Source organism: Hoplias malabaricus, chromosome 16, assembly GCF_029633855.1.
Source record: "Hoplias malabaricus isolate fHopMal1 chromosome 16, fHopMal1.hap1, whole genome shotgun sequence".
In the NCBI taxonomy this organism is placed as follows: domain Eukaryota; kingdom Metazoa; phylum Chordata; class Actinopteri; order Characiformes; family Erythrinidae; genus Hoplias; species Hoplias malabaricus.
The window spans coordinates 21,230,692-21,253,685 of record NC_089815.1 but is presented as its reverse complement, the minus strand read 5'-3'; the positions used below and the strand labels follow the sequence as shown (position 1 = coordinate 21,253,685).

General features: G+C 39.5%; 1 protein-coding gene across 1 annotated transcript in view; it reads left to right on the top strand.

The window, feature by feature from the left end:
• The window catches only part of cpamd8 (C3 and PZP like alpha-2-macroglobulin domain containing 8), a 42,775-nt gene that overhangs the window by 6,989 nt on the left and 12,792 nt on the right, over positions 1 to 22,994 (top strand). The window contains exons 10-35 of the mRNA XM_066647644.1: positions 10 to 118; positions 487 to 714; positions 1,236 to 1,406; positions 1,640 to 1,768; positions 1,961 to 2,156; positions 2,919 to 3,094; positions 3,392 to 3,541; positions 3,877 to 4,035; positions 5,429 to 5,568; positions 5,870 to 5,932; positions 6,320 to 6,551; positions 7,410 to 7,563; positions 8,970 to 9,109; positions 9,838 to 9,889; positions 10,463 to 10,761; positions 12,274 to 12,499; positions 13,323 to 13,499; positions 14,530 to 14,611; positions 16,980 to 17,136; positions 17,341 to 17,415; positions 18,576 to 18,741; positions 19,002 to 19,088; positions 19,542 to 19,678; positions 19,770 to 19,925; positions 20,234 to 20,296; positions 21,150 to 21,400. Of these exons, the coding sequence (XP_066503741.1) occupies positions 10 to 118; positions 487 to 714; positions 1,236 to 1,406; positions 1,640 to 1,768; positions 1,961 to 2,156; positions 2,919 to 3,094; positions 3,392 to 3,541; positions 3,877 to 4,035; positions 5,429 to 5,568; positions 5,870 to 5,932; positions 6,320 to 6,551; positions 7,410 to 7,563; positions 8,970 to 9,109; positions 9,838 to 9,889; positions 10,463 to 10,761; positions 12,274 to 12,499; positions 13,323 to 13,499; positions 14,530 to 14,611; positions 16,980 to 17,136; positions 17,341 to 17,415; positions 18,576 to 18,741; positions 19,002 to 19,088; positions 19,542 to 19,678; positions 19,770 to 19,925; positions 20,234 to 20,296; positions 21,150 to 21,400 (3,975 nt within the window). The remainder of the gene's footprint in view (positions 1 to 9; positions 119 to 486; positions 715 to 1,235; positions 1,407 to 1,639; positions 1,769 to 1,960; positions 2,157 to 2,918; positions 3,095 to 3,391; positions 3,542 to 3,876; positions 4,036 to 5,428; positions 5,569 to 5,869; positions 5,933 to 6,319; positions 6,552 to 7,409; positions 7,564 to 8,969; positions 9,110 to 9,837; positions 9,890 to 10,462; positions 10,762 to 12,273; positions 12,500 to 13,322; positions 13,500 to 14,529; positions 14,612 to 16,979; positions 17,137 to 17,340; positions 17,416 to 18,575; positions 18,742 to 19,001; positions 19,089 to 19,541; positions 19,679 to 19,769; positions 19,926 to 20,233; positions 20,297 to 21,149; positions 21,401 to 22,994) is intronic.

The following is a 22,994-nucleotide window of genomic DNA, read 5'->3' as shown; positions in this document are numbered from 1 at the left end:
CTCCATTAGGTACACGTTTGGAAAACCAGTGACAGGCAAGTTAACCGTGAACATGACAGTAAATGGGGTTGGTTACTACAGACATGAAGTTGGTCATCCTGTGGTGAAGACAATGGAGGTAAGCAAGAGGGAAAAAGAACATTGTACATGTACATTTTTACTGGAGAGTCCCAAGTTTTGTTCAAGAATTAGACTCCTCTTGAGCTGCATGATGAACATGCATTATTGTATTCTGTTGTTTAGAATTTTAACATGACTCATTATGTTTCATCAACAGTATTTTGTCTTTCAGTTGAATATTTTGGCAATAGTTTTAATATAAAATTATAATTTATTTATGTGGGAATTGTATGCATTTAAATAAAAAATAAATGTACACACACTGAACACTGAAAAAATGCTATGTTTTGCGATGCAAGTAAATATTTGAAAGTACGTAAACATCTATTTTTTTCTTTTACCTTATTTCCTGCTCTGTTCATTTAGATCAAAGGCTCAGCTACTTTCAGCCTTTGCGTGAAAGACATGATGCCAGTGGATGTCACTGATCACTTCCGGGGCACAGTAAACATGTGGGTGTCAGTGGACAGTGTGGATGGGGGACGGCAGTCTATGTTTGATGATTCTACACCTGTCCATAAGCAGCTCATAGACATCAAGTATTCCAAGGATACACGCAAGCAGTTCAAACCTGGTTTGCCCTATAAGGGGAAGGTGAGATGCATGAGCAGTTAGCAGTTTTATGCACACCATTGTTATTATAAAATGATCCACTTTTGAAAATGTCTTATATTAAGCCTGAATCAAATAATCCTGAAAACATATTTTATCACAGTCATTTGTTATTACTTTATAACAGGCTTTAAAAGGCTGTTTGTTATGGAGACTTTAAGACTAATATATTATGTAATTGACTGCCATTGTCAAAATATAGTGTAGGATGAAATAAGAAATAGGTGCGTTAACCACACTCTTTATAATGTTTCTGTGAACTGATGGCCATTTGTAAAAAGTTTGATCCAAAACGGACTATGTTTTAAGCTTAATTTGAATATATGCATGATATCGCACTTTTCTATTCACCCAAAGCACTTTATCCTTTGGAACATTAGGGAGACACCTCATGCTCAGCTATGAGAACCTGCTGAGTTTTATACTTGTTTTGCTGATTCACAGAATTTTGATATGAGGATTTTTAACGTTAAACTTTCAGTCTTTTTTTTCTGTGCACCTAGATTGAGGTAATGTATCCAGATGGGAGCCCTGCGAATGGTGTCCAAGTCCGTGTTAAGGCTGAACTCACTCCAAAGGACAATGTTTTCATCAGTGAGCTAACCTCGCAGAATGGCGAGGCAGCTTTTGAGATCCCTTCCATCCCTACTGCTGCCCAGTATGTCTGGCTAGAGGTCAGTGAAGGGTCATGATGACCAGAGACAAAGGAATGTCCTGCAGCAAATTTGGCTTGAAGCATGAAAAAAATAGTCCTGTAGAAGATAGAGACGTTCTCATTCACAGAGATTTATTTAATGAGAATAAAAATGGGGCTGGGGGGTGCTGAAACTGATTATGATGTTGAATATTAATTTTATATTTGCTCATTACTGAACATGTGATGGTACATACCTTTTTTTGTTTGCAGACCAAAGTAATAGCTATAGATGGAAAACCAGCAGGGGATCAGTATCTGCCTAGCTATTTGTCCATCAGCAGCTGGTATTCTCCCAGCAAATGTCACATCCAGCTCCAGAGCCCAATTGCTCCACTCATAGTAAGACCTTGAGACAAAGCCTCATCATATCCCTATATTTCCTCAACAAAGCCTTCCCTTTTCTTGCATATAACTCATTAATAAAGCCATTTTTTCATAAACCTAGTTTGGCTAAAATGAAGTGAAATTAATATTGCTAAATTAATAGCAGTGCTGTTTTTCTCTGATTTCATGACCAAAATATTCATGTAGATTGGACAGGAAGCAGAGCTTATGCTGAAGTCCACCTGCCCCTGCAACTTCACTCTGCACTATGAGATCACCTCGCGTGGCAATATTGTCCAGTCGGGTTACAGGCATCTGAACAACACTGCCCAGCGCAGCAAAAGGGCAGCAGTCACCTTTGACAAGAACATTCGGACCACTCCTCAGCCTCCACTAGACTCTGGTTAGTATTGAAACAAGGGAATTTGACTGACGTTGAGGCTTTAATTTGGACGTTTTTTTAACGTTCTCTAACACTTTTTTGAATTTCTTGTGTATGGATTTGGCATTTTTATTCTCTGCCCAGAATGCCATTATGATAAAGTATCAACATCCACTCCATAATTTATGCAGATATTTACTTTGTTGGATTTAAAACATTATTGTTCCACCATACAATAAAGTGTATCATAATTACAAGTGACATACAAAAAGTTTAATTTGTTAATGAGCATTCAAAAAGCTCCTTTTTTGTGAGTTGCATTTTGTTTGTCTTTATAATATTAAATAAACGCACAAAGTTGCATTATTTATTTTTAGAGGAACCAGAAATACATGGGATACACACTCGGAAAATCTGATCATGTATTTTGTGTTAGTATGAGCAAGAAATGTATACACTCAACAGATGTAAATATGTGTACTGGACAAAATGTAAACCACATGGTTAGTCCTTGAGTAGTGTCACTTTCACGCAGCTCCAGGGTCCAGGGGTTGTGGGTTCAAACCCCACCTCTGGTGACTATCTGGGAGAAGTTCAGTGTGTTCTCCCTGTGTCTGCATGGGTTGTCTCTGGTTTCCTCTCATTGTCCACATTTTAAAGAAACATGTCTAAGATGGGTAGAATGTAAAATGTATATAAGTAGATAAAGCTGCATCTTTGCAATGTGCATTGGCTGATGGAGTGTTCTCCCTCTGATTTTGCATCCGTGGGCTCCTGTTCCAGGTTCAGCAGAAGCCTCAACACAGGACGAGTCAGACAGCTGTGTATCTCTGCTGCGCTTTCCTGTTATTGCTGCCATGGCGCCCTTCAGCCGCCTACTAGTCTACTACGTGCGTGAGAATGGAGAAGGGGTGACTGACAGCCTGCAAATCCCTGTGCTGCCTCGCTTTGAGAATCCGGTCTGTCTCTTTATTCTCATAATAATGATCCGTCTTTCTTTTTTGTTTTTTTTCTGTGTCTGGTTCACAGGCAGCACTTCTCAGGTGCTGCACACTACTCTTGGAATCAAAGATTAGTTCAAATCTAAGAGTCAAAACTAATAGTCAAATGCTACTAAAGTGCTTGGTAGGTTGGATCATTTATATGATCTGATTAGAACCTAACTCTGCACCAATGTAGGTACGAGGTTGGGAACCCCATTCTCCTCCAAGTTAATTCTGACACAGCTGATCATTTTGGTCATTGTTGTCCTCTAGGTATCAGTCTCTCTGTCCACCAATGAGTCGATGCCAGGCGGTCTGGTCAGTCTGCATGTGAGAGGGCAGAAAGGTTCATGTGTGTGTGTATCCACTGTAGACAAGAGTATGTACCTCCTCAAACCTGGCTTCCAGCTCACCCCTGAAAAGGTTTGGTTTAAGTATATTTTTCCCTCATAAACTACTCCCAGGGCTGTCTACATCCTTTACAAAGTCTGTTTCCAGAAATATGGGACACAGCAAAATGTAAATAAAAAAAAGTAATGTAATCATTTGCTAATCATTTAATTCATGTATTTAATTGAAAATGTTACAAAGGCCAGTACAAAGTATTCCAGTTTAAACCGAGAAATTTTATCCGTGTACAATCTTCAATTAAATATTGTGTTTACATTTTTTTAAATTACATTTCGCACAGTATCCCAACTTTTCTGGAAATAGTATTAGTGACAATTAGGTCTTGATTGGGGATTGGTGTTTTTCAGGTGTTCAAGGAACTTGCTGATTTTGATGTATCAGATGCTTTTGGCGTACACAAAGATGATGGACATTTTTGGTGGCCCGGTTTGTCTTTACGCCGAAGGCGCTCTTCAGTGTTCCCATGGCACTGGGATATCACCAAGGATGCGCGCTTCGCTTTCACCGTGAGTTCACTGTCAGCATTTTTTTTGCAGAAAATACATACATTACGATGCTCATAAGGTGTGACAAAAAATGTCATTAGTCTACAGCACTAAATGAATTAGGGTAAGATTTATGTTAATGCTCAGAGGATGTATATTCAAACATTTCACATTTATAATCAGAAACTGTCTGGTATTTCAGTGGCAGTTGCTTTATTTGCCAATTAATGCTTTTCAGTTTCCTGTGACTGACTTGCAAAAATAGTATTCACTAATGGCTTTATTAACCAAAATAAACACATTTACTGGGAAAGTGGGAATCTTTAATCCAGAGAATGATACCACAGTTCCCCCTCAAGTCAAATTAAATCAGCAAAACTAGTTTGATTATACCACTACCCTGAATGCATTAAGCGGAATAGATGATGATGATGATGAACTTTGATTATTATTATTGTAGGCTGTTGCATCTACTGGTACATTGGATTAAGCATTGTTTTATATTAATTCAACTTAAAATTAATAAGACTAAAGAGTCCCTGGTGGTCTAGTGGCTAGGATTCGGTGCTGTCACTGCTGTGGCCTAGGCTTGATTCCTGGTCAGGGATGTGCGCTGTTCCTATGTGGCACAGTGGCGTAGCAGGTAGTGTCGCAGTCACACAGCTCCAGGGTTTTGAAGGTTGTGGGTTCAAGTCTTGCTCCGGGTGACTGTCTGGTGTGTTCTCCCTGTGTCCGCGTGGGTTTCCTCCGGGTGCTCCGGTTTCCTCCCACAGTCCATAAACACACGTTGGCTACTCAAAAGTGTCCGAATGTGTGAGTGTGTGTCTCCCTGAGAGGGACTGGTGGGCCCCGTATGGGCTCCAGACACACCGCTACCCTGAACCGGTTACAGACAGTGAATGAATGAATTAATTAAATAATAAGACTACATTCCTAGAAATTTATTTGAACACCTAAAATGCATTTTGAAAAGTGCTTTGCCAGAACTTAGACCGTATTGGGGACTGAGCATATCATTCATGCTTGTTGGGTTTATATCTTACTGACAGGACCTGTACACAGAGCAGCTGCCAAGGTATTACATGAATCAAATTAATGATAAAGAATGTTTGGCTTGACAAAAGATTTTTCCTCACGATGGTCCTAAAGCCATTTTAGACATACCTGTCTGCATTAAAAATTATTATTTAGAGTCTACACTCGCAAGAGGATTTTAGAAAATGCAAACAGAATTGAATGTTACAAAATATTGATGCAAATGTGTTCTGTGTGTGTCCTGTGCAAATGATTCCTGCAGTTGATCTGGAGTCTTTTTTGAATGCTTCTAATACTAAGACATTAGCCTTCTCAGTCTGTGCTGTGAAAAAAGTGAAATATCTTGAAGAAGTGCTGGTTATGTGTTTGTGTGTTGCAGGAAACAGGCTTGGTGGTGATGACCGATATTGTGAGACTGAATCATAGGCAGACAGGAAGCATGTACACAGATGAGGCCATGCCTGCCTTCCAGCCTCACACCTCTACCCAAGCAGCTATGCCTTCCCACTCAACAACTCGGTACTCACAACCAGCACACTCTTAAGTGTCACTCACATGAGCTTTCAACTGTGATTTAAATTTTTAAACATTCCAGGTTTAGTGCATTGCTAAGTTTCCAGGTTTATTAGGTATTTTCAGGCACAGGGGAGTCTCCAAACCCTGCTGGACTGCCGCTCTCATGAATGCACCTTTGTCACGGTGAAGCCCAATAAGCTGAAGAAATCACAGTTTCACTTGTTTATGTCCATAACCTACAAACCTGTCTTTTGTATTTAGCCCATGGTTTATCTCACTTGAATATTTTGTTTGTTTTTTTCAGGGCAATCAGGCATAGACGCACTTTTTTCCCTGAGACATGGATATGGCAATGCCTTAATATCAGGTACCAGAGAGCTCTGTTGTCTCTGTCCAGCACTGATAGCTTGAGCGTAGATTGCCTAATGTCTTGTCAGTCCATTACATAAGGATATTATGTGCATTCTTTGTTTCAATGCAATATATTGTCTATTTTATATCTTTTATATTTCATTAGTATTATTAGCAGTCTAGGAATGATGAAAGTACATGGGTAGTTTACATAGGTTATTATAAGGGACCTGAGCATTGACCAAGTCCCTCACTGTTGCTTTGGAAGTATGAGTGGAACCTCATCCTGATGAAAGCATGTTTGTCTTTCACATTCTGCCTGGTTCTGTCATATGTAGCAATTTATATAAGCAGATACAAGCTAATATAAGCTAATATTATCATTTACTTCTACTCCTGACAGCAATGAAACAGGAGAAGCTGTGTTGCAATTGGATGTACCAGATTCCATCACTACCTGGGTTTCAGAAGCGATCGGCCTTTCTGAGGAAAAGGGGCTGGGCCTGGCGCAGCCCGCAGAACTGCGCACATTCAAGCCTTTCTTCATTGACTTCACCCTGCCGTACAGTGTGATCCGTGGCGAACAGACCAAAGTCCCTCTAACTGTATACAACTACCTCCCGAGCTGCGCAGAGGTGAGACAGAGCTTTCTAATCTAAAATCAGATCATTTATAAATGCAAAATATGCCAAAAAAGCCAGTAATATGGTTTTATGAGAACAATATCAGAAAATGTCACTTATTATTTAGATAATGAAAGTGAAATCCGCTGCACAAGTTTCACCTTTTTTTATAAATGTACAAAATATACAAAAGTATGCTGTATAAATAAAACAGGATTAATAGCCTTATTGAAGCATTAATCTTATCTGTTTTTGTTTATATAGATACAGTGTCAAATCTGTTTGAGATTATGTAACTTAATATTACATCACAACATTTGAGAGGTGCTGTATAGTTCAGATGATACTGGTATATTCCCATTCCTTGTAAGCTACAATAGCCTTGTAATTTGGTGTACACTTAATATGATGAACTACTTTTGGAACACTAAGGTGAAATATTTTTGACGGACTTCCACTAAAATTTAATTTGACACGCACATATATTGAGTATTCTCTTATGCAAGCAAACATTGGCTCCATTTGGAGTAGACTACATATGTTTTCTTGTTTTTAGTCTGTTATTTATGTACTATGGCGCAAAGATACAGAGCAACGAAAATGACTGGTGTGCATGTATTTCACTGCAAAGGCACCTTTCCTATGGGATTATGGGAGGCCATTACTCAGATAGCATGGAAAATGAGTAATGCATCTCCAATCCCACAAAATCCTTTATGAGCCTTTAGGAAGTCATGCTAAAGAAGTACTAGAAACTGAGAGTGAATGACTGGAGAAAGGATGCATGTTTGTGTGCCGAGAGTTTATTTCATAACATATTCTGTTATATGGAGAATCCTGACTTCCCTCATTGGTGATTGTTCATCGCAGGTTCATGTGAAGGTCTCTGTCCCCAAAGGGATCAAGTTTGTGGGTCACCCAGGGAAGCATCATTTGACCCGCAAGAAGTGTGTGGCCTCAGGAGAGGCAGCCCCTACTTTCATCGTACTGTCGTTTACTCAGCTAGTTACTGCAAACATCACAGGTCAGAACCTTGCATTTTCCAACGCAGTGGTTAATTAGCTGAATCTGAGGTGTGGAGTACAATAGTAAGGCTATTTTTAGTTATGTAGCCCACATGTTTTTAGCATTACTTAGTAAATACCAGTTTGAAATATTGATAAAATCTAAACATCTGTCCCTGGCTGATACAGTATTTGCTGTACTCTTATGATTATACTGTCTTTATGCTTCCATATAATACCATAATGTGGTTTGTAACAAATTCTTCAAGTGTGATCCTTTATTGTTTATTAGTCTAATCAAATCAAACCTTTGCCAGTCTCATGTCTTCAGATTGTAGCTAGAGCAGGATCATTTCAGTGCCTAGCATGAGTCTCTGGCATCACCCCCACTGTGGGTGACCCAGGGTTGACCCCTCTATCATAGCAAAACTAGCAGAGTAAGAGGAGCAATGTTTCGAAATGACAGACTGCACCTTTCTAAGCATCTTTCTAGGTACAAGTGAGCAAGTTTCTCCAAAGATTAATTCTGTGAGCTTGAACACAGATCTGTTAAACATCAACATGTGATATTACTAGTCTCACCCATGGTATAGTAATTAGATCAGAACAAAAACAAAACATTTTTGAGATTCAAATGCACTACAAACAACATAAATATTTTGCCCCCAAAAAAGTCAAAAGACAAAAGATGTACAATTTTACTATGTTCATATTCTGGTCACACATGCGAATACTGTTGCTGACAAATTCCTAATCCTTATATTTCTCAATTTTCAATCTTTTATTTAGAAGGCGCATTACACATTCTTTCAGAGTGCATTCATGCCATGGTTTTTATGTAATGGCCCCTGCTGGAAAATGACCCCAGGTTCATTTGAGGGCAACAAACAATAGCCGAGAAAAGTACATTCTCGGGACAAAGCTGGTGGCCATTGGGAGGGCTGGATAAGGGAGGCCGGCTTCGTGGTTCACAGTGGCATGTGGATGAATTTGCGGGTCAGTGCTGGTAAATGAGCCCCCCATGGCTCTGTCCTAGTCTCCATGAGCCCTGGTCATTCCCTTTCAATACACACACACAAAGAGACGGTGTTGGCATATGGCCATCTTGCAGCAGACCCATGTGTGTGTATTTCACACACCTTTCACACACACATCACTCACAATCATGGTTGATGAAGATAAGCAGGTTTTTTGAATAGCGTAATGGCACTATTTTGTGGTACAATAATTGTATTTTCATGCCCCTTTTATCCGTATACAGTATGTAACTGAAGTTGCTTGAAAGAGTCTCGTTTTTTTCTTTACATGAGTTTGTTAATAGAGATTAAACTATTGTCTCGGGAGTATACCCTGCTAATGTAATTTGTAATTGTAATATAATTTGGGATGTGATGATGGAATTTTTGGTCATTTGTTTTGGTGACAGCTCGTGCTGTTGCGTACAGTGACCCAAGCTGCTGCTCTGAGGGTCTGCAGCCTGGTAAAACAAGCAAAGCAGGTGAGGAGCAAGAGGAGCGCAGGAGCCCTGCAGGTGTGGACTATGTGCGCAGGAGTGTGCTGGTAGAGGTACAAAGTGTACTCGTTTCTTATTTTTTGATGTTACCTTATTGCAGATATCACCCATTCTCCTAGAGATGTAGGTTGGCTAGACCACACTTAATCTGGCTAGTTAATGTATTTAGAAATCCTTCCCTGTGTCTCAGATCAAGTACTTGCTTAACTTCCCCTACTCATTCTTTTTGTTCATGATGTGCCATAAGAGATGGGTCTGGACTACAGACAGGCCAATCAAAAAAACACACTCTGTATCTGTGAAGTCATGCTTTTCTACTACATACAGAAAGAGACCTGGCATTGTCTTGCTAAAATAACCAAAATAGATTTCACAGAAAAAAAATGTGGCCTTTCTCCTTATGTAGCAGAATTATGTATATATTTATCACAGTCGCATGATGTGGAAGTGCTATATGAGGGCTCAAAGGTCACACTTATTTAGCAGTGGTGTCCAGTCTGGCCCTAAACCACAGATATCTCTGGAGTTTGCAAAATGGTTCATTTTAATAAACAGAATTCAGTGCTCTATTGTAAGAATACCACACACACACACACACACACACACACTATCTATCTGAACTAAGATGCCGGGTTTGATTGACAGGAAAACAATGCAGTGTATCTTCATTCAGTATCATATCATTAGGTATCATAAAATCCATATGTATCATTAGGCGAAGAAATTATTTGGTAAAAGTGTGTCATAAAAAATGTTTGTTTTATCTGTTTTATTTCTATAGCCTGAAGGTCTGCCTAGAGAGTACACATACAGCGTCTTCTTCTGTCCAAATGGTAAGCCAGCCTCTTTTATTATACACACCTAATACACCATTTGCAACATTCAAACAAATGACAATCCTTCGGTGCATAAGCTTGTTGTTTGATGTAGATATAAACTGTAAATCAGTACTTAATGAGCTGCATGCATTTAGCACCACCAAATGCCATTTTCTTTAGGTTCATTTTAGTGGAGTTAGGGGTTAGTGGTGTTTGGACGAAGAGTTGGGGAACTCATAGAGTAGCAACCAAGCTAGACTGTCAGCTCAGGCTTTTTCCTACTAGTCAAGGTGTGTGCAAAACATTTAGCTTGAGCTTAGTTTAGTTACAGTATTATTATTTAAGCATATTTTTAACAGGAGGTGGAAAGGACTGCTTATTTAATCCGTGTGTAACTAGTGATGCTTTTTAAAATGTTTGATTTGAAATAAAATGTTACATACATAGCTGCCTACACAGACAATTAACAAAACACAGCTCACTATGTAATTAGCACATAAATATTCTAGTAATCTCATCTAGTATATTTTGTACTAATGTTCAAACATGCTGCTAGAACTATATTTTTGTTTCTACATTTTATTGCAGAACGTATTCATATCACCACACCAAATAAATATGAATACCAGTATGTGAAGAAGCCATCCAAAGTCACACACATACAAGTGTCAGTAAAGACCCACAACGATGCCCACATCGCTCTAGCGCCCACGGCCCACGACAGCACTGAAATGGTGGAGGTGGTGCTTGGTGGCAGGCAAAATTCTCGTTCTTGGATTTCAGTGGGGAAGATGGGTGAACCTGTGACCAGTGTTCCCACACCAGGCATAATGTCCTGGGATGAGTTTCGTAGCTTTTGGATCAGCTGGAAGGAAGATGGGGTGCAGGTAGGACATTTTTTCTGAACAGACAAATAGTAAAAGCAGGGTATTTGGCTTGTGTTGATTTTAAGCTAGTAGATTTAATCATGGATATTTGGTGGTGATTGATAGTAGACGAATGGATAGAGGGAGGAATGAATAGGCCAAACATAGCCTTAGAAAGTGTGTTGATGACAAGTTGTGCATACTCAGTTTAAAACAGTATGGTAGTGTTCAAACTTAGAGAGCAACTTGCATTTTGCAAAATTGCAAATACACTATGCACGGTCACAACCACGCTCCTCTAATTTTCAGACTGTGGCTGCCTCCAAACCCTGAACATAATGGACATCTGACATAATTAAACTGTTCATCAAAGTTTGGACCAGTCCTTCTCCGTTCAGACAGCATGTTCATCAGCAAAGCTTAGTCTAGGCTTTTAATGAGAGACTTGCTTAGAGCGGCACGAACGTTCAGTTTGAATTCACTGAAGCAGCAAGCCGCTGTATGCTAAGACAGAAACTTGCATGTTCAGCGTTGAATTCACAAGCAATTAAAGTGAATCAATGTCATTTTAAAGTTGAATATTCTAGAAATCACATCTAAAAAGCCTTCTGTCACAGGGTTCCAGTCACTTTGGGCAGCTCACCTTCTTGCAATGTTGTCACATGAATAGGGATTGTCAGATCATTCGAGAAAATTGGTACCATGTGCTGGGTTAAGCCCAATTACTGTGAAGTATCCCAAAGTGTTTTCCAGTTTTTATCACAGTTTTAAATGTCATATTTACGTTTTATTTACTGTGATATATAATATTTAAAAATGATGAAATACACTTCACTTACATCACTTTCATTTGAACTTTAGGGACAACTCGGTTCTTTACTTTGATTTCTACTGTATTTAGAATGTGCTGGTGGACTGGCTGTTGTTAAGAGTACATTTTTGTGAGGTCATGAATGTTTAACTGATGTCAATGTGGGACTTATTGACCCATGACTAGTGCCTTGCTCTAACTGACAACCAGGGTTCATATCTAATAATGGACACACACTGCCCACTGTGAGAAACATTTAAAGTAAACTGTTGTTTTACCCTGTGACCACAGTTACCTATCGAGGTGAGACTGGTTCCACCTTAAGCTGGCTTAAATTTAATACAGCCACAATTTCAGGCAGATTCCAGGGGAACAAATATAGCTAAAAATTCAATGTGAAGAGAATACATTTTTTTCCAGGCTTGGCTATCCCATTTCATTAGAGTCCACATCTAGTAAAATGCTGAGTTTATCTGAAGATCTGAAGATTTAACTGACTTCTGGTGTATTTTTATTTAATTAAACTAGAGTCATATTTGCTCAATGAGTCAATGCATGTATCTAACACGGCAGGAATGAATTGGCTGTTTATTTTTTCAGGAAGTAGCTGATGTGAAAATGCAAATGGTGCCAGAAACAATTAAAATTAATACAAAACCAGTTCCTGCTTGGGCCCATTTGTTTTCTATGTTGTCATGGTGATATCAGCTCCTCTCTGATAGGTGGGCTATGGCCTAGAGCCATCCGCTGAGTCTCTGATTCTTCAGTGGGCTGGGCCCCCCCCAGCTCAGGTACAGTACATTGGCTTCTCCACTGGTTGGGGCTCAGTGGGAGAGTTCAAGATATGGCGCAAAGAAGATGTAGATGAGAACCACAATGAGGCCTTCACACTGGGAGTTCCACACAATGTGGTGCCAGGTTCAGAAAGGGCCACAGCATCCATGATTGGTAAGGTTTAGTTCCTAGTATGGGTCAGCAATTGTGGTCCAAACATATTTCCAACAGTTAATGTTCTGTACATTTACAGCAGTTGGTTTACATGAATGTGAATGTACACATCCTTTGCAAAGGAAATACATCTGCACATTTCAATGGACAGTTAATGATTATTTGCTTATTTTAAGACATTGGGAGAAAATAAACATAAAATTTGGCTTGTTTAAGCATTTTGACACATTTGTTTTACGCAATATTCAATAGTTAAACACACAAAATTTATAGAAATTTTGCACTATAATTTGCATAGAAATCCACCAAAATAAAAATCCGCCTAATAGTTTGGTAGATTATTATTATTAATATTTGAGTAACAAGGTGTTAATTAAATTGTTTAGAGAAATATCAAATGAAATGAATTTTCTTTTATCCCAGATTTACTCAATCAACCAAGACATATTTGGAGTCCAGATTTTGCTTTTTTGTTTAGATCTGTAGCTACTCTAATATTGCTAACAAACACTGGAACTGAATAGTCACCCAAATATACAAACCCCATTGCCAGAATAGTTGGGACACTTTTTAAAAAGACAGTAAAGCCTGAAATCTGTAATTTGTTTCATTGCTTGAACAAAAAAGTACAAATAAAACAATTACAGTATTTTTACAGCTAAAATTTGGACATCAAACTTATCTTGACAAGTTAAGTACATCTGGAGTAAGTAAAAAAATGGAGAATTAAATTTTTTGTTGAAGAAATCCTTTAAACCCAGTGATATGCAAAATTGTTTTTTTTTGTTGTTGTTGTTTTTTTATGTCCCTGATTATGTCTCAGGTGATGTCATGGGTCCTACCCTCAATAATCTGGACAAACTCCTCCGGCTGCCCTTTGGTTGTGGAGAGCAAAACATGATCCATTTTGCTCCAAATGTCTTTGTGCTCAAGTATCTGCAGAAAACTGGTCAGCTCAGCCCAGATGTGGAGGCAGAAGCCACAGACTACTTGTTACAGGGTATTGTTGTGCGAGTTTAACAGTTTTTCTAAATTTCTGCAATATTTTAAAAACCAATTCTTTATATGTGGTTTAATGTGAACTGATGCAAACAAATATATCAAATATCTTTATGTTGATGGCATCAAAGGTCATGATGGGTAATGTTCATCCTTGTCTAATATGCTTGTGCCAAAGAAAAGATAAAAAAAAAATACACCTGACATAAAAGGCTTCATTTGAAAACAACTGTAAATGACTCAAGCCTCAGGCAGTGAATTTGTAAAAAATGTTATGTAATTAATAGAGGATACCTTAAACACATAAGGTGTCTGCTTCCATCATAACCAATTCTGACTCAGTCGGATTCTCCAGAACAGTGCATTTCAGATCAAACTAAAATGACTGACTTAATTAAATACCACATTGACATTCAACCTAAAAAAATAATACCTGTCCAGACTTATAACTAGGGCTGGGCAATTAATCCAAAAATTAATCGAAATCGACATTCAGAACTTCTAATCAACATAATCTTGTCTATATCACTTATTTTTATTCTGTTGTGTCCCCACTGTGTGTTCATGTACCGTCCCTTTAAAACCACGCTACCAATCTGTAGTTATGTGATTCTGCCCCTCGAGCAGCTCATACCAAAGAAAAACACAGCATCAGTGGTAGGGATATGCTGTGTTTTGTCTATAAGACGACACTGAACAAAAATAGGTCAAATGTAAACGCTGAGACCAAAGCACAATCACACACCAAATACAGTGCTCAAAGAGAGGAACAAGCTCCCAGCGACATTAGAAAAAATATCCCAGCTTTAATACTGGAGCATATTTACAGCACAAGACTCGTCGCTGAACTTTGAGGGTCAAAAATACAGAAACAAAATAATTGTTCGTAATAATTCATCGTGATATTGGTTTGCGCTCATATCTCCCAGCACTACTTATAACAAACAAAAACAATATGTAAATAATAATAATAAAAAAATGCTTTTTGGATTTACAGCTGTTATAACATTACACTCTTAATGTCCTCACAGGATATCAGAGACAGCTAACATACAAGAGGCAAGATGGCTCCTATAGTGCCTTTGGTGAGAGAGACTCTTCTGGAAGCATGTGGTAAGTGTGAATCTTACAACATGAAGAGTTCTTGTAAATGCAGTTATCTTTCAACAACTTTGCCCTCTCTGTGCATGCGACCCCCTCAGTGTTGCCTGAAGGCACATACCAGCAATATGCTTTTTTATGGAGCCAGTAATATAGTTTTTTATGGAGGCATGAATTGTTAAAACTAGACTCACAAGTCCTAATAAGCAACCCAACTCCAGTTATTTGACTCCGGTCATTTGGCCTCTGATTTATGCAGTTTGGGGAATTCCTTCCAATAGTTCAGAATTGATGACTTTAGCCCCCTGTTGCTAGCTATAGTACTCTTTCCTTATGCTGTCAGACATGTGGGAGCCTGGACAGGAAAGGAGAATTAACTTTGGCTATTCACAAGGCTAAAAGTAGGGCACATCTTGTTCGAAGCAATTAGCCTCTTGATCCTCTGTACACTGGCAAAACACCCTGCGCAATTTTCCGTTGGCGCACATGACATATGCTCACCAGGAAAATTAAGAAATCTTACAAAAATAACTTTCTTTGTGGCATTACCCTGGTACTACCTTCAAAGCAGCTGGCATGGTGCCCTTTGCAACTGTTGAACCCTTTCACAAATCTGTAACCAACAGTTTATTAATCCGTCAGAAAAAATAAAAGTGCTTATAAGTGTGAACAACCTTGCTTTTGTTTCCGATCCAGAGTTAATCGTTAGCACACATCATGTAAGGCCAGGTTAACAGCAGCCTGAGCCCTAGGTTAATACATCCCAGCTTTTGCCAGGCAATGGGAGAGGAAATTGCAGCTCCTAATTAAAAGATTGACCATAATAACATGCTGTTTAATGTCTGCATTAGTGTTTTGGTGCCATACTGATCAGAAGTTCTTAAGTACTGGTCTGCACTGGTGGAAACCAGCTCTTGAACTGGCTTTAAGATTGAGCAATTAATGAAAAATAATCCTTGTCTGAACGTGAAGCATTTAGTGGAGTGTAGCAGAATATTAACATTAGCCTTTGGGAGGGCATGAAAGTTGTTTGCGTCCTTTGCAGGACCTAGAAACCCGCCCTCTGGCATCATTCACATACCTGGTGCGTCTGGATCCAATGAGAGCCACATGTGCCTGTAACCTATGTTACTACCCCAATAACCCCCAGTGGTCCCTGGAAATGTTGTAAGCTACATGCCATATATGTGTGTATATACCAATATTCCTGTAACAGACGTATATTATGGTTTCTGCCAATTTTATGTTTTTTTATAGTGTCACCTGGTATACTGAGCACATGCCTCAGTGTATAAAGCCACTTGTCATTTTTAAAAACTGTATTTACCAGGACTAAAGCATATATAGTTTAGGTGCGGCTGCCGTATATTAATCTTAAAAAGCTACAGTATGCAGATAGGCACTCATATTCCATCATCCACAATGTTTCACTATGCGTTGTGAGGTCTTTGAGTGTTTGGATGATTCAGGTTAGGTAATCACTGATTGTAAGACCTGAGCCAGCCTGGGCTGAGGAGACTGGGTATGTCTTCCTCATTTCCTTGCCCTCTAAGTCATGTTTACACTTCCTAGAGCCTCTCCCATGGGCCAGGCCATTATAGCCGCTGAAACAGTATTACTTAACATTATAAAAATTCCTCCAGCTCTGTTCCTCCTCCTCTTGGGAGAAATAACATCCAGGGCCTGGATATCATACCCTTGTTAATGAGTGGGTGTTTGGCTTGTTCCTGTAGTAACAACCCAAATGTATGCTGGAAAAAAAAAGAGTGTTTATTTACTGATCTCTCCCTTCATTGACAAAGCAGCTTGCCTCATCGCTTGGCGGCTCCCAGAGGAATGTTGTCATGACATGCCATGTTGCAGTTAAAGTAAGTCGGTGCAGGGTTTGCGTGCTGGAATGGGGAGAGGTTGCGATGACTTATGGAGGTGGGAGCACTTGCTGCACTGAGCTCCTCACCATTGCATTAAGTTGTTTCACATTGTGCCTCTGAGCTCATCCTCACTTGCGTCATGAAGTGAAGCCAGGACGCCTTTTCGAGAAGAGGGTACTCCAGGATAGCTGTCTGTTAAAGAATGGAATGCTGCACTGATATGCTGGCATGCAGAAACATACTTCATATGGTATCATTACATTCCGGATTTTCCAGATGCAACAGCTGCTGGATTCATTGATAGTCACATTTACTGTATCATTCCAGTTGGATACCCTGTTCTCTACCAAGCTATTTCCGTTAACTGTGTTTCATACATCAGTTTGAAAGTATTTTTAAGAACAGAGCTAAATTTATTTTTGTGTTATTACTAATACAAAGACCTATGTTGCAAAACATGATAATTTGAACTTAGCATCTCCATGACATGCTCACTCTTCCCTTTGCAGGTTGACTGCATTTGTGCTGAAGTCATTTGCTCAGTCTCGTGGTTTCATCTTCATTGACCCAGAGGAGCTGCAGGCGGCCAAAACCTGGCTAATCAGCCACCAAAAAGAAGAGGGTTCCTTCCCTGCTATGGGAAGGATACTCAACAAAGACCTGCAGGTACACAAGCATGGACATCCACAGTTGTTGTGATGGAGATGTGGTTGACTGGCACCCTGTCACGGGTGTGTTTCTCCATTGCATCCAGTAGGCTTCGGACCCACCACAACACTGAACAGGATGAAGCAGTTATGGCAAATAAATGAATGAATGAATTTGAACTTTTCAGTGTGGTGAAATGTAGCCTGATTATTTCTTTGAAAGGGTGGGATCCATGGAAAGATTTCATTAACAGCGTATGTGGTGACAGCTCTCTTGGAGACTGGGATTACAACAGAGGTAAGAGATCAATGTCTTTTAGCAGCTTTTCCTATGGAATCTATCTGTACACAAGTCCACAATTCAGTCTATTACCCTTCCCAATTTACCTCAACGACACTTGGTTCAACGGCCTTCTCAGACAAATACTGCCGACATGTGTTGTGTGTATTCCTATTAACTGCAAAGATGGATGATAAATCAAAATATTAGCAGAATTCATGGAATCCTTTGAAATGTTCGCTCTACTCACGTTCCCATTTTCTTATTTGAAAGTGCTTTTGAAAATTTTATTACAAGTTTGGTGAACTATGCAATGATCCTAAGGTCCTAATGCTAATGTTATTCATGTGTCGACCAAGCTCATTCACATAGATGTGATCGTCTTGTTAGTCACTGTCACACAGATCCAAGCTCCTGCAGTTGTGGGTTCTAGCCCTACCTCAAGTGACAATGTGTGTAGGTGTGTTTGGTGTGTTCTCCCCTGTGTGGGTGGATTGGCCATGCAAAAAGTGTCCATATCTGTGAGTGTGTGGTGTCCTAGGATGGAGTCCCTATGATGGAGTCCTATCCAGAGTATGTTCCTTGCTGGCACCCAGTGGATAAGAACTTACAGGAAATTAATGAATAAATAAATGGACATTGTGCTTGAATTCTGTAAGGGAATTTGACTTGACCTAATTCCTGATCCTCCTCTTCAAACCTATGAGCAATAAACTCATTAATTCTGTTAGCAGGCGCCAAAGGAATTAATCGCTTAGCTCACTTCAAAAGCCAAATTCTTCCACTTTTAAATTGATTTAATGATTAGAAGAGGACTACATAGATTAGCATGAATGATAAATCAGGGATAGCATTCATGTGAACATGTATCTGGAACTGTTGAATATCCGTGTACCAACAAATGCTTAGGTTTTTAAAAAAAAATCATGTCATATATGGGATTTCAGGGGTAGGTTTGGTTTTCTGTTCTGCTTTATTCTTTCCTAGTGTTTTCATTTCTTCTGTCTTAATTACATTTTCGTTAAACTGGAAACCATCTTTTGTTTAAAAGTCAAACTAATCTGAAGACTTTTGAACACTCGGGTGCTGGGTCAGATAGGAGTTTTAGGTTAGGTTATTGGGTAGTAACATGCTTAAATGTTAAATTAGTAAATGCTTCATTATCTTTTTTTTAACAGAAGGAGAAACTAGCTGTGGCTAAAGCTAAGGGCTTTCTGGAGAGTAACACATACTCTGCAGATGACCCATACACCACAGCTCTCTCTGCATATGCTCTTACTCTACTGCGAAGTCCGTATGCCCCTCTCTCTCTAAGACGTCTCAACCATATGGCCATAACCCAAGGTACATTAGCGATATCTGCCACTGGTATTAATGACTTTAAACATCTTTATTATTTATTATTCTGATAACCAGTGTTTCCAGACAGGTTTTTGTGAGTGTTCGAATGGATGAAGACAATCTGTTCTTATAAACATAAATGAATTTTATCAGAAATAAAAAGCATTTATTTACACACACCAACAAAATGAAATGGAATTAAATTTTATGGTAGCATTTATTGTTTTGTTATTTGTTCACTGTTATCCCCAATGTGTGTACAGATGGCTTTACTCACTGGAGTCTCACTGGCAGCACTGTTGCTGATGAGGACACCTTCATGGGTTTTAATGATGGCCTTTCCCAGTCAGGTATCAGATCAGCCTTCACTTCCTGGTCAAACCTATTAAAAAAAACACACATATACAAATTGTTATATGCAGTACTGATATTTTTTGAAGTCTACTAAAACATATAAATAAATAAATCGGAACAGTAATTAGAAATAGCACAATATTAGTTTTTAGCGCTAATAGATAGCACACTAAGAACAAGAGGGTAGACGTATACTAGTACCAAATCAGTAGCTTTCTTTAGAAACATTTAAAATTCCATGGTGTGCTGGACCCTGAACAGGATGACTCAGTTAAAGAAGATGAATGAGTGAATGTATTATTGTTTGGACAGATTTCCTTCCTAATGGTGGTTCTAGATAATAGAGTATTGATTTGGAATATTGGATAGGTATGGTTTAATAGCAACTATTGTTTTTTTTTTTTTTTTGATGCAAACCCAGAACATGTTCGCTTTTTTTTTTTTAACAGTTGTGTCAGCGGAAGTGGAAATGACAGCTTATGGTCTGCTCACTTACACCCTGATGGGTGACGTAGCATCTGCTCTTCCTGTAGTTAAATGGTTGTCTCAGCAAAGGAATGCACTTGGCGGTTTCTCATCAACTCAGGTAGCAAACAGTGCAAACACTATTTTCTTAATAGTCTCATATTACAGCATCCTAGTCTGAAATCTGAACCTCTAAAATTCTCATCTTGTAGGATACCTGTGTAGCTCTACAAGCATTGTCGGAATATGCCATCTTGTCCTATGTGGGAGGTTTGAATCTTACAATTTCTCTGGCCTCAACCAATCTGGACTTTCAAGAAACTTTTGAGCTCCACCGAGATAATAAGAAGATTTTACAGAAGGCTGTGGTATGTAAATGTCTCTCTTTTTTTATTAATACCTAACAAGATTTATACTCAATTTTGAATTTTTTAATTATATTTTTATAATATGTTTAATATCCCAAAGCCAAGTTTTCTGAAGGCCTATTTAAACCTCTGCAGGGCATGTTTATTTTTGTCTGTTAGTTGGCTATATCTAAATGTACATACTTAAGTTTGGCAATAGTCTGGCCATGCACAGGTTATGTGTACCAGCCTCTTTATTCTTGAGCAGTCATTTTCAATATCTCAGCTTTTATTTTGCATTTAATTTGTCCTTCCTTTGCCTCATTTAGATCCCCAGCATTCCCACAGGGCTGTTTGTGAGTGCCAAAGGAGAAGGATGCTGTCTGATGCAGGTACATCCCTTTGTCAAGGCTACATTTCCTTTGGAGTTGTTATTTTCTCCTTAGCAGTGAATTCCTCTGTAGGGACATCCAGCTCTGTTTCCATGACTCATCTAGTGCTAAATGTCCACATTCCTGCATGGAAATGACTGAGATCTGATAAAACTTTGGCAATTGTACTACAAGGGTATGTTCTTTCCCAATTACTTACCCCCTGGATAGGATGTCGTTTTCCCTGTACCTTGTCCCCCAAAAACAAAAGACTCATTCAGACCAGAGCCCAAAAAAACAACAGCTTGGTGTATTACTCTAGCGCCCGAATACTGTGTGTTGTGCTTAGGATAATTGTGTTGAAAAACGTGACTCTCGAGGGCCTTTTCAAAATTTGGTGTCCACTGGTAAAAAGAGAAATGTATACAGACATTTACTCAATTATTTGTGTTGGTATTTGGGAGCAAAAGTAATGGATGGAAAGGGTATGCCTTAGTTGTTTTTAATTGGGAAAGAGAAGAAAAGAAAAGGTTAAAAATCAGACGGCATGTTTTTAGATTAACTAGGACATGTCTGTGTGTGATCTCCTTGGCTGGACAGTGCCTTAGGCTCTGAGGGAAGGTTTTACTGCAGCCTTTAATCAGATACAAGGGGACCAGATGAAAGAAATTGTGGCTGGTGTTCACCATTTTGTGTTTTTCTGTGTGTGTGTCAGCATGTGTAAAATCAGAGTGGAGGATTTCCATGACTTACTTGTGATCTTCATGTGTATTCTGTGCATTAATATCAGTCAAGCAATTAGTTGTTTATGTTATACTCCTCTCTCTAAGTCTAATGTTCTCTCTCTCTCTCTCTCTCTCTCTCTCTCTCTCAGATTGATGTGACCTATAATGTTCCTGACCCAATAGCTAAGCCAGCCTTCCAGCTGATGATGCAGCTGAAGGAGCCCAAGCAGGAGCACCATACTCCATTCTCCTCCTCATGGCACTCATCCTCTCGTTCCCGTTCCAGACCTGATAATCGCTCAGAGCTGACTCGCACTCGCAGGACTCTGACTGATGATGAGGACCCTGCTGGTCACCAGGACCATCTAGACTACCACATCACCCTGGAAGCTTGCACCAGGTACAGCAAAACACCTGGACCTGTCTGAAAATGTTCAGATTCACCTTTAGTTTACATTACACCATCAGGACAAGCTGCAGCGAGCAGATAATGAGAACTGAATATATAGCTCCTTATTCCCCAGCTTCTTGGTCTGATTTTCCGTTCCACCTTAAATGGTGTTTAAATGTAACTGGTTCTGTTGCTGTGGTGCTTTTTTATATTCAGTGCGTTTACTCAGCGTTTTATTTACATGCGCATTTCTTAGTGTTATTCACAGAAAGCAGCTGCAGTATCAAGGTGGAACGGGAAATTTGATTAAGGAGCTGGAGAGAAAAGAAGTTAACTTGACCATTGTTATCTGCGCGCAGGAGCCAGCAGCTTGTCCTGATGGAGCGGATGCCATCGCCAACAAAGTGCTGGGAAACTAAAGTGTGGCTGTGGAACTACACAATCTGTCAGATTTAATTACTCATATGCTGCAATTGGTGCTGAATGTTGTCTAATGCCCCTTTCACACATTCACAATAATCCAGAAATGTTCCAGTGTTTACTCGGAGGAGCCGTATGTATGAACGTGACCACCCGCAATATTCGTCCCGGACCTTTCCCGGACTATATCCTCCTCAAGCCCTAGTAAATGTCCAAAGTCCAAATCAGTGCATGTGAGAACAGCATGGTAAATGTTCTGGAGTTTCTCCTGCACGTGTTGTGCAAACGCTGTGTGCCACGCCTAAAGCACATATTTCATATACTGCTGCCAATTCACACCTGAGGAAGAAAATCCCCTGTGAGCTGCATGTGGGAACGACCACTCCGGGACATCTCCGGACTCGATACTCCAGAGATTCTCTAATGTGTGAATGTGTAAAAGGGGCATAAAAGAGCTCACTATAGAGGACTATACTGTTTAACTGTTTAATATTATGAACAGCATGAGTGTTCAATGGTCCTCCGCCTTCTTTGTTATGCTGTCAGTCATTATGCCACGCCCCTCTCAGCTGATGTCCCACCTCCCATGGCAGAACTGTGCCAGAAGTCTGAAACTGAAAAACAAGGACCCAAAAGTGAAAAAAAGAACCTGAAAGTGTAAAAAGATCTGTAACCAATCCATCCATCCATCCATTATCTGTAACCGCTTATCCAATTTTAGGGTCCAGAGCCTACTTGGAATCATTGGGCGCAAGGCGGGAATACACCCTGGAGGGGACGCCAGTCCTTCACAGGGCAACACAGACACACACACATTCACTCACACACTCACACCTACGGACACTTTCGAGTCGCCAATCCATCTGCAACGTGTGTTTTTGGACTGTGGGAGGAAACCGGAGCACCCGGAGGAACTCCTCACAGACAGTCACCCGGAGCGGGAATCAAACCCACAACCTCCAGGCCCCTGGAGCTGTGTGACTGCGACACTACTTGCTACTTTCACCAATATGAAACCAAATAAAATAAGATCTTAATCTGAAGATATAAAATCTGCAACTGAAAATTTTAAGAATTCAAATATTAAAATGAAAAATGAAAATAAATTATTTATTCAAAAACATTCCAGAAGTAGTAGGGCGGCACGGTGGCACAGCAGGTAGTGTCGCAGTCACACAGTTCC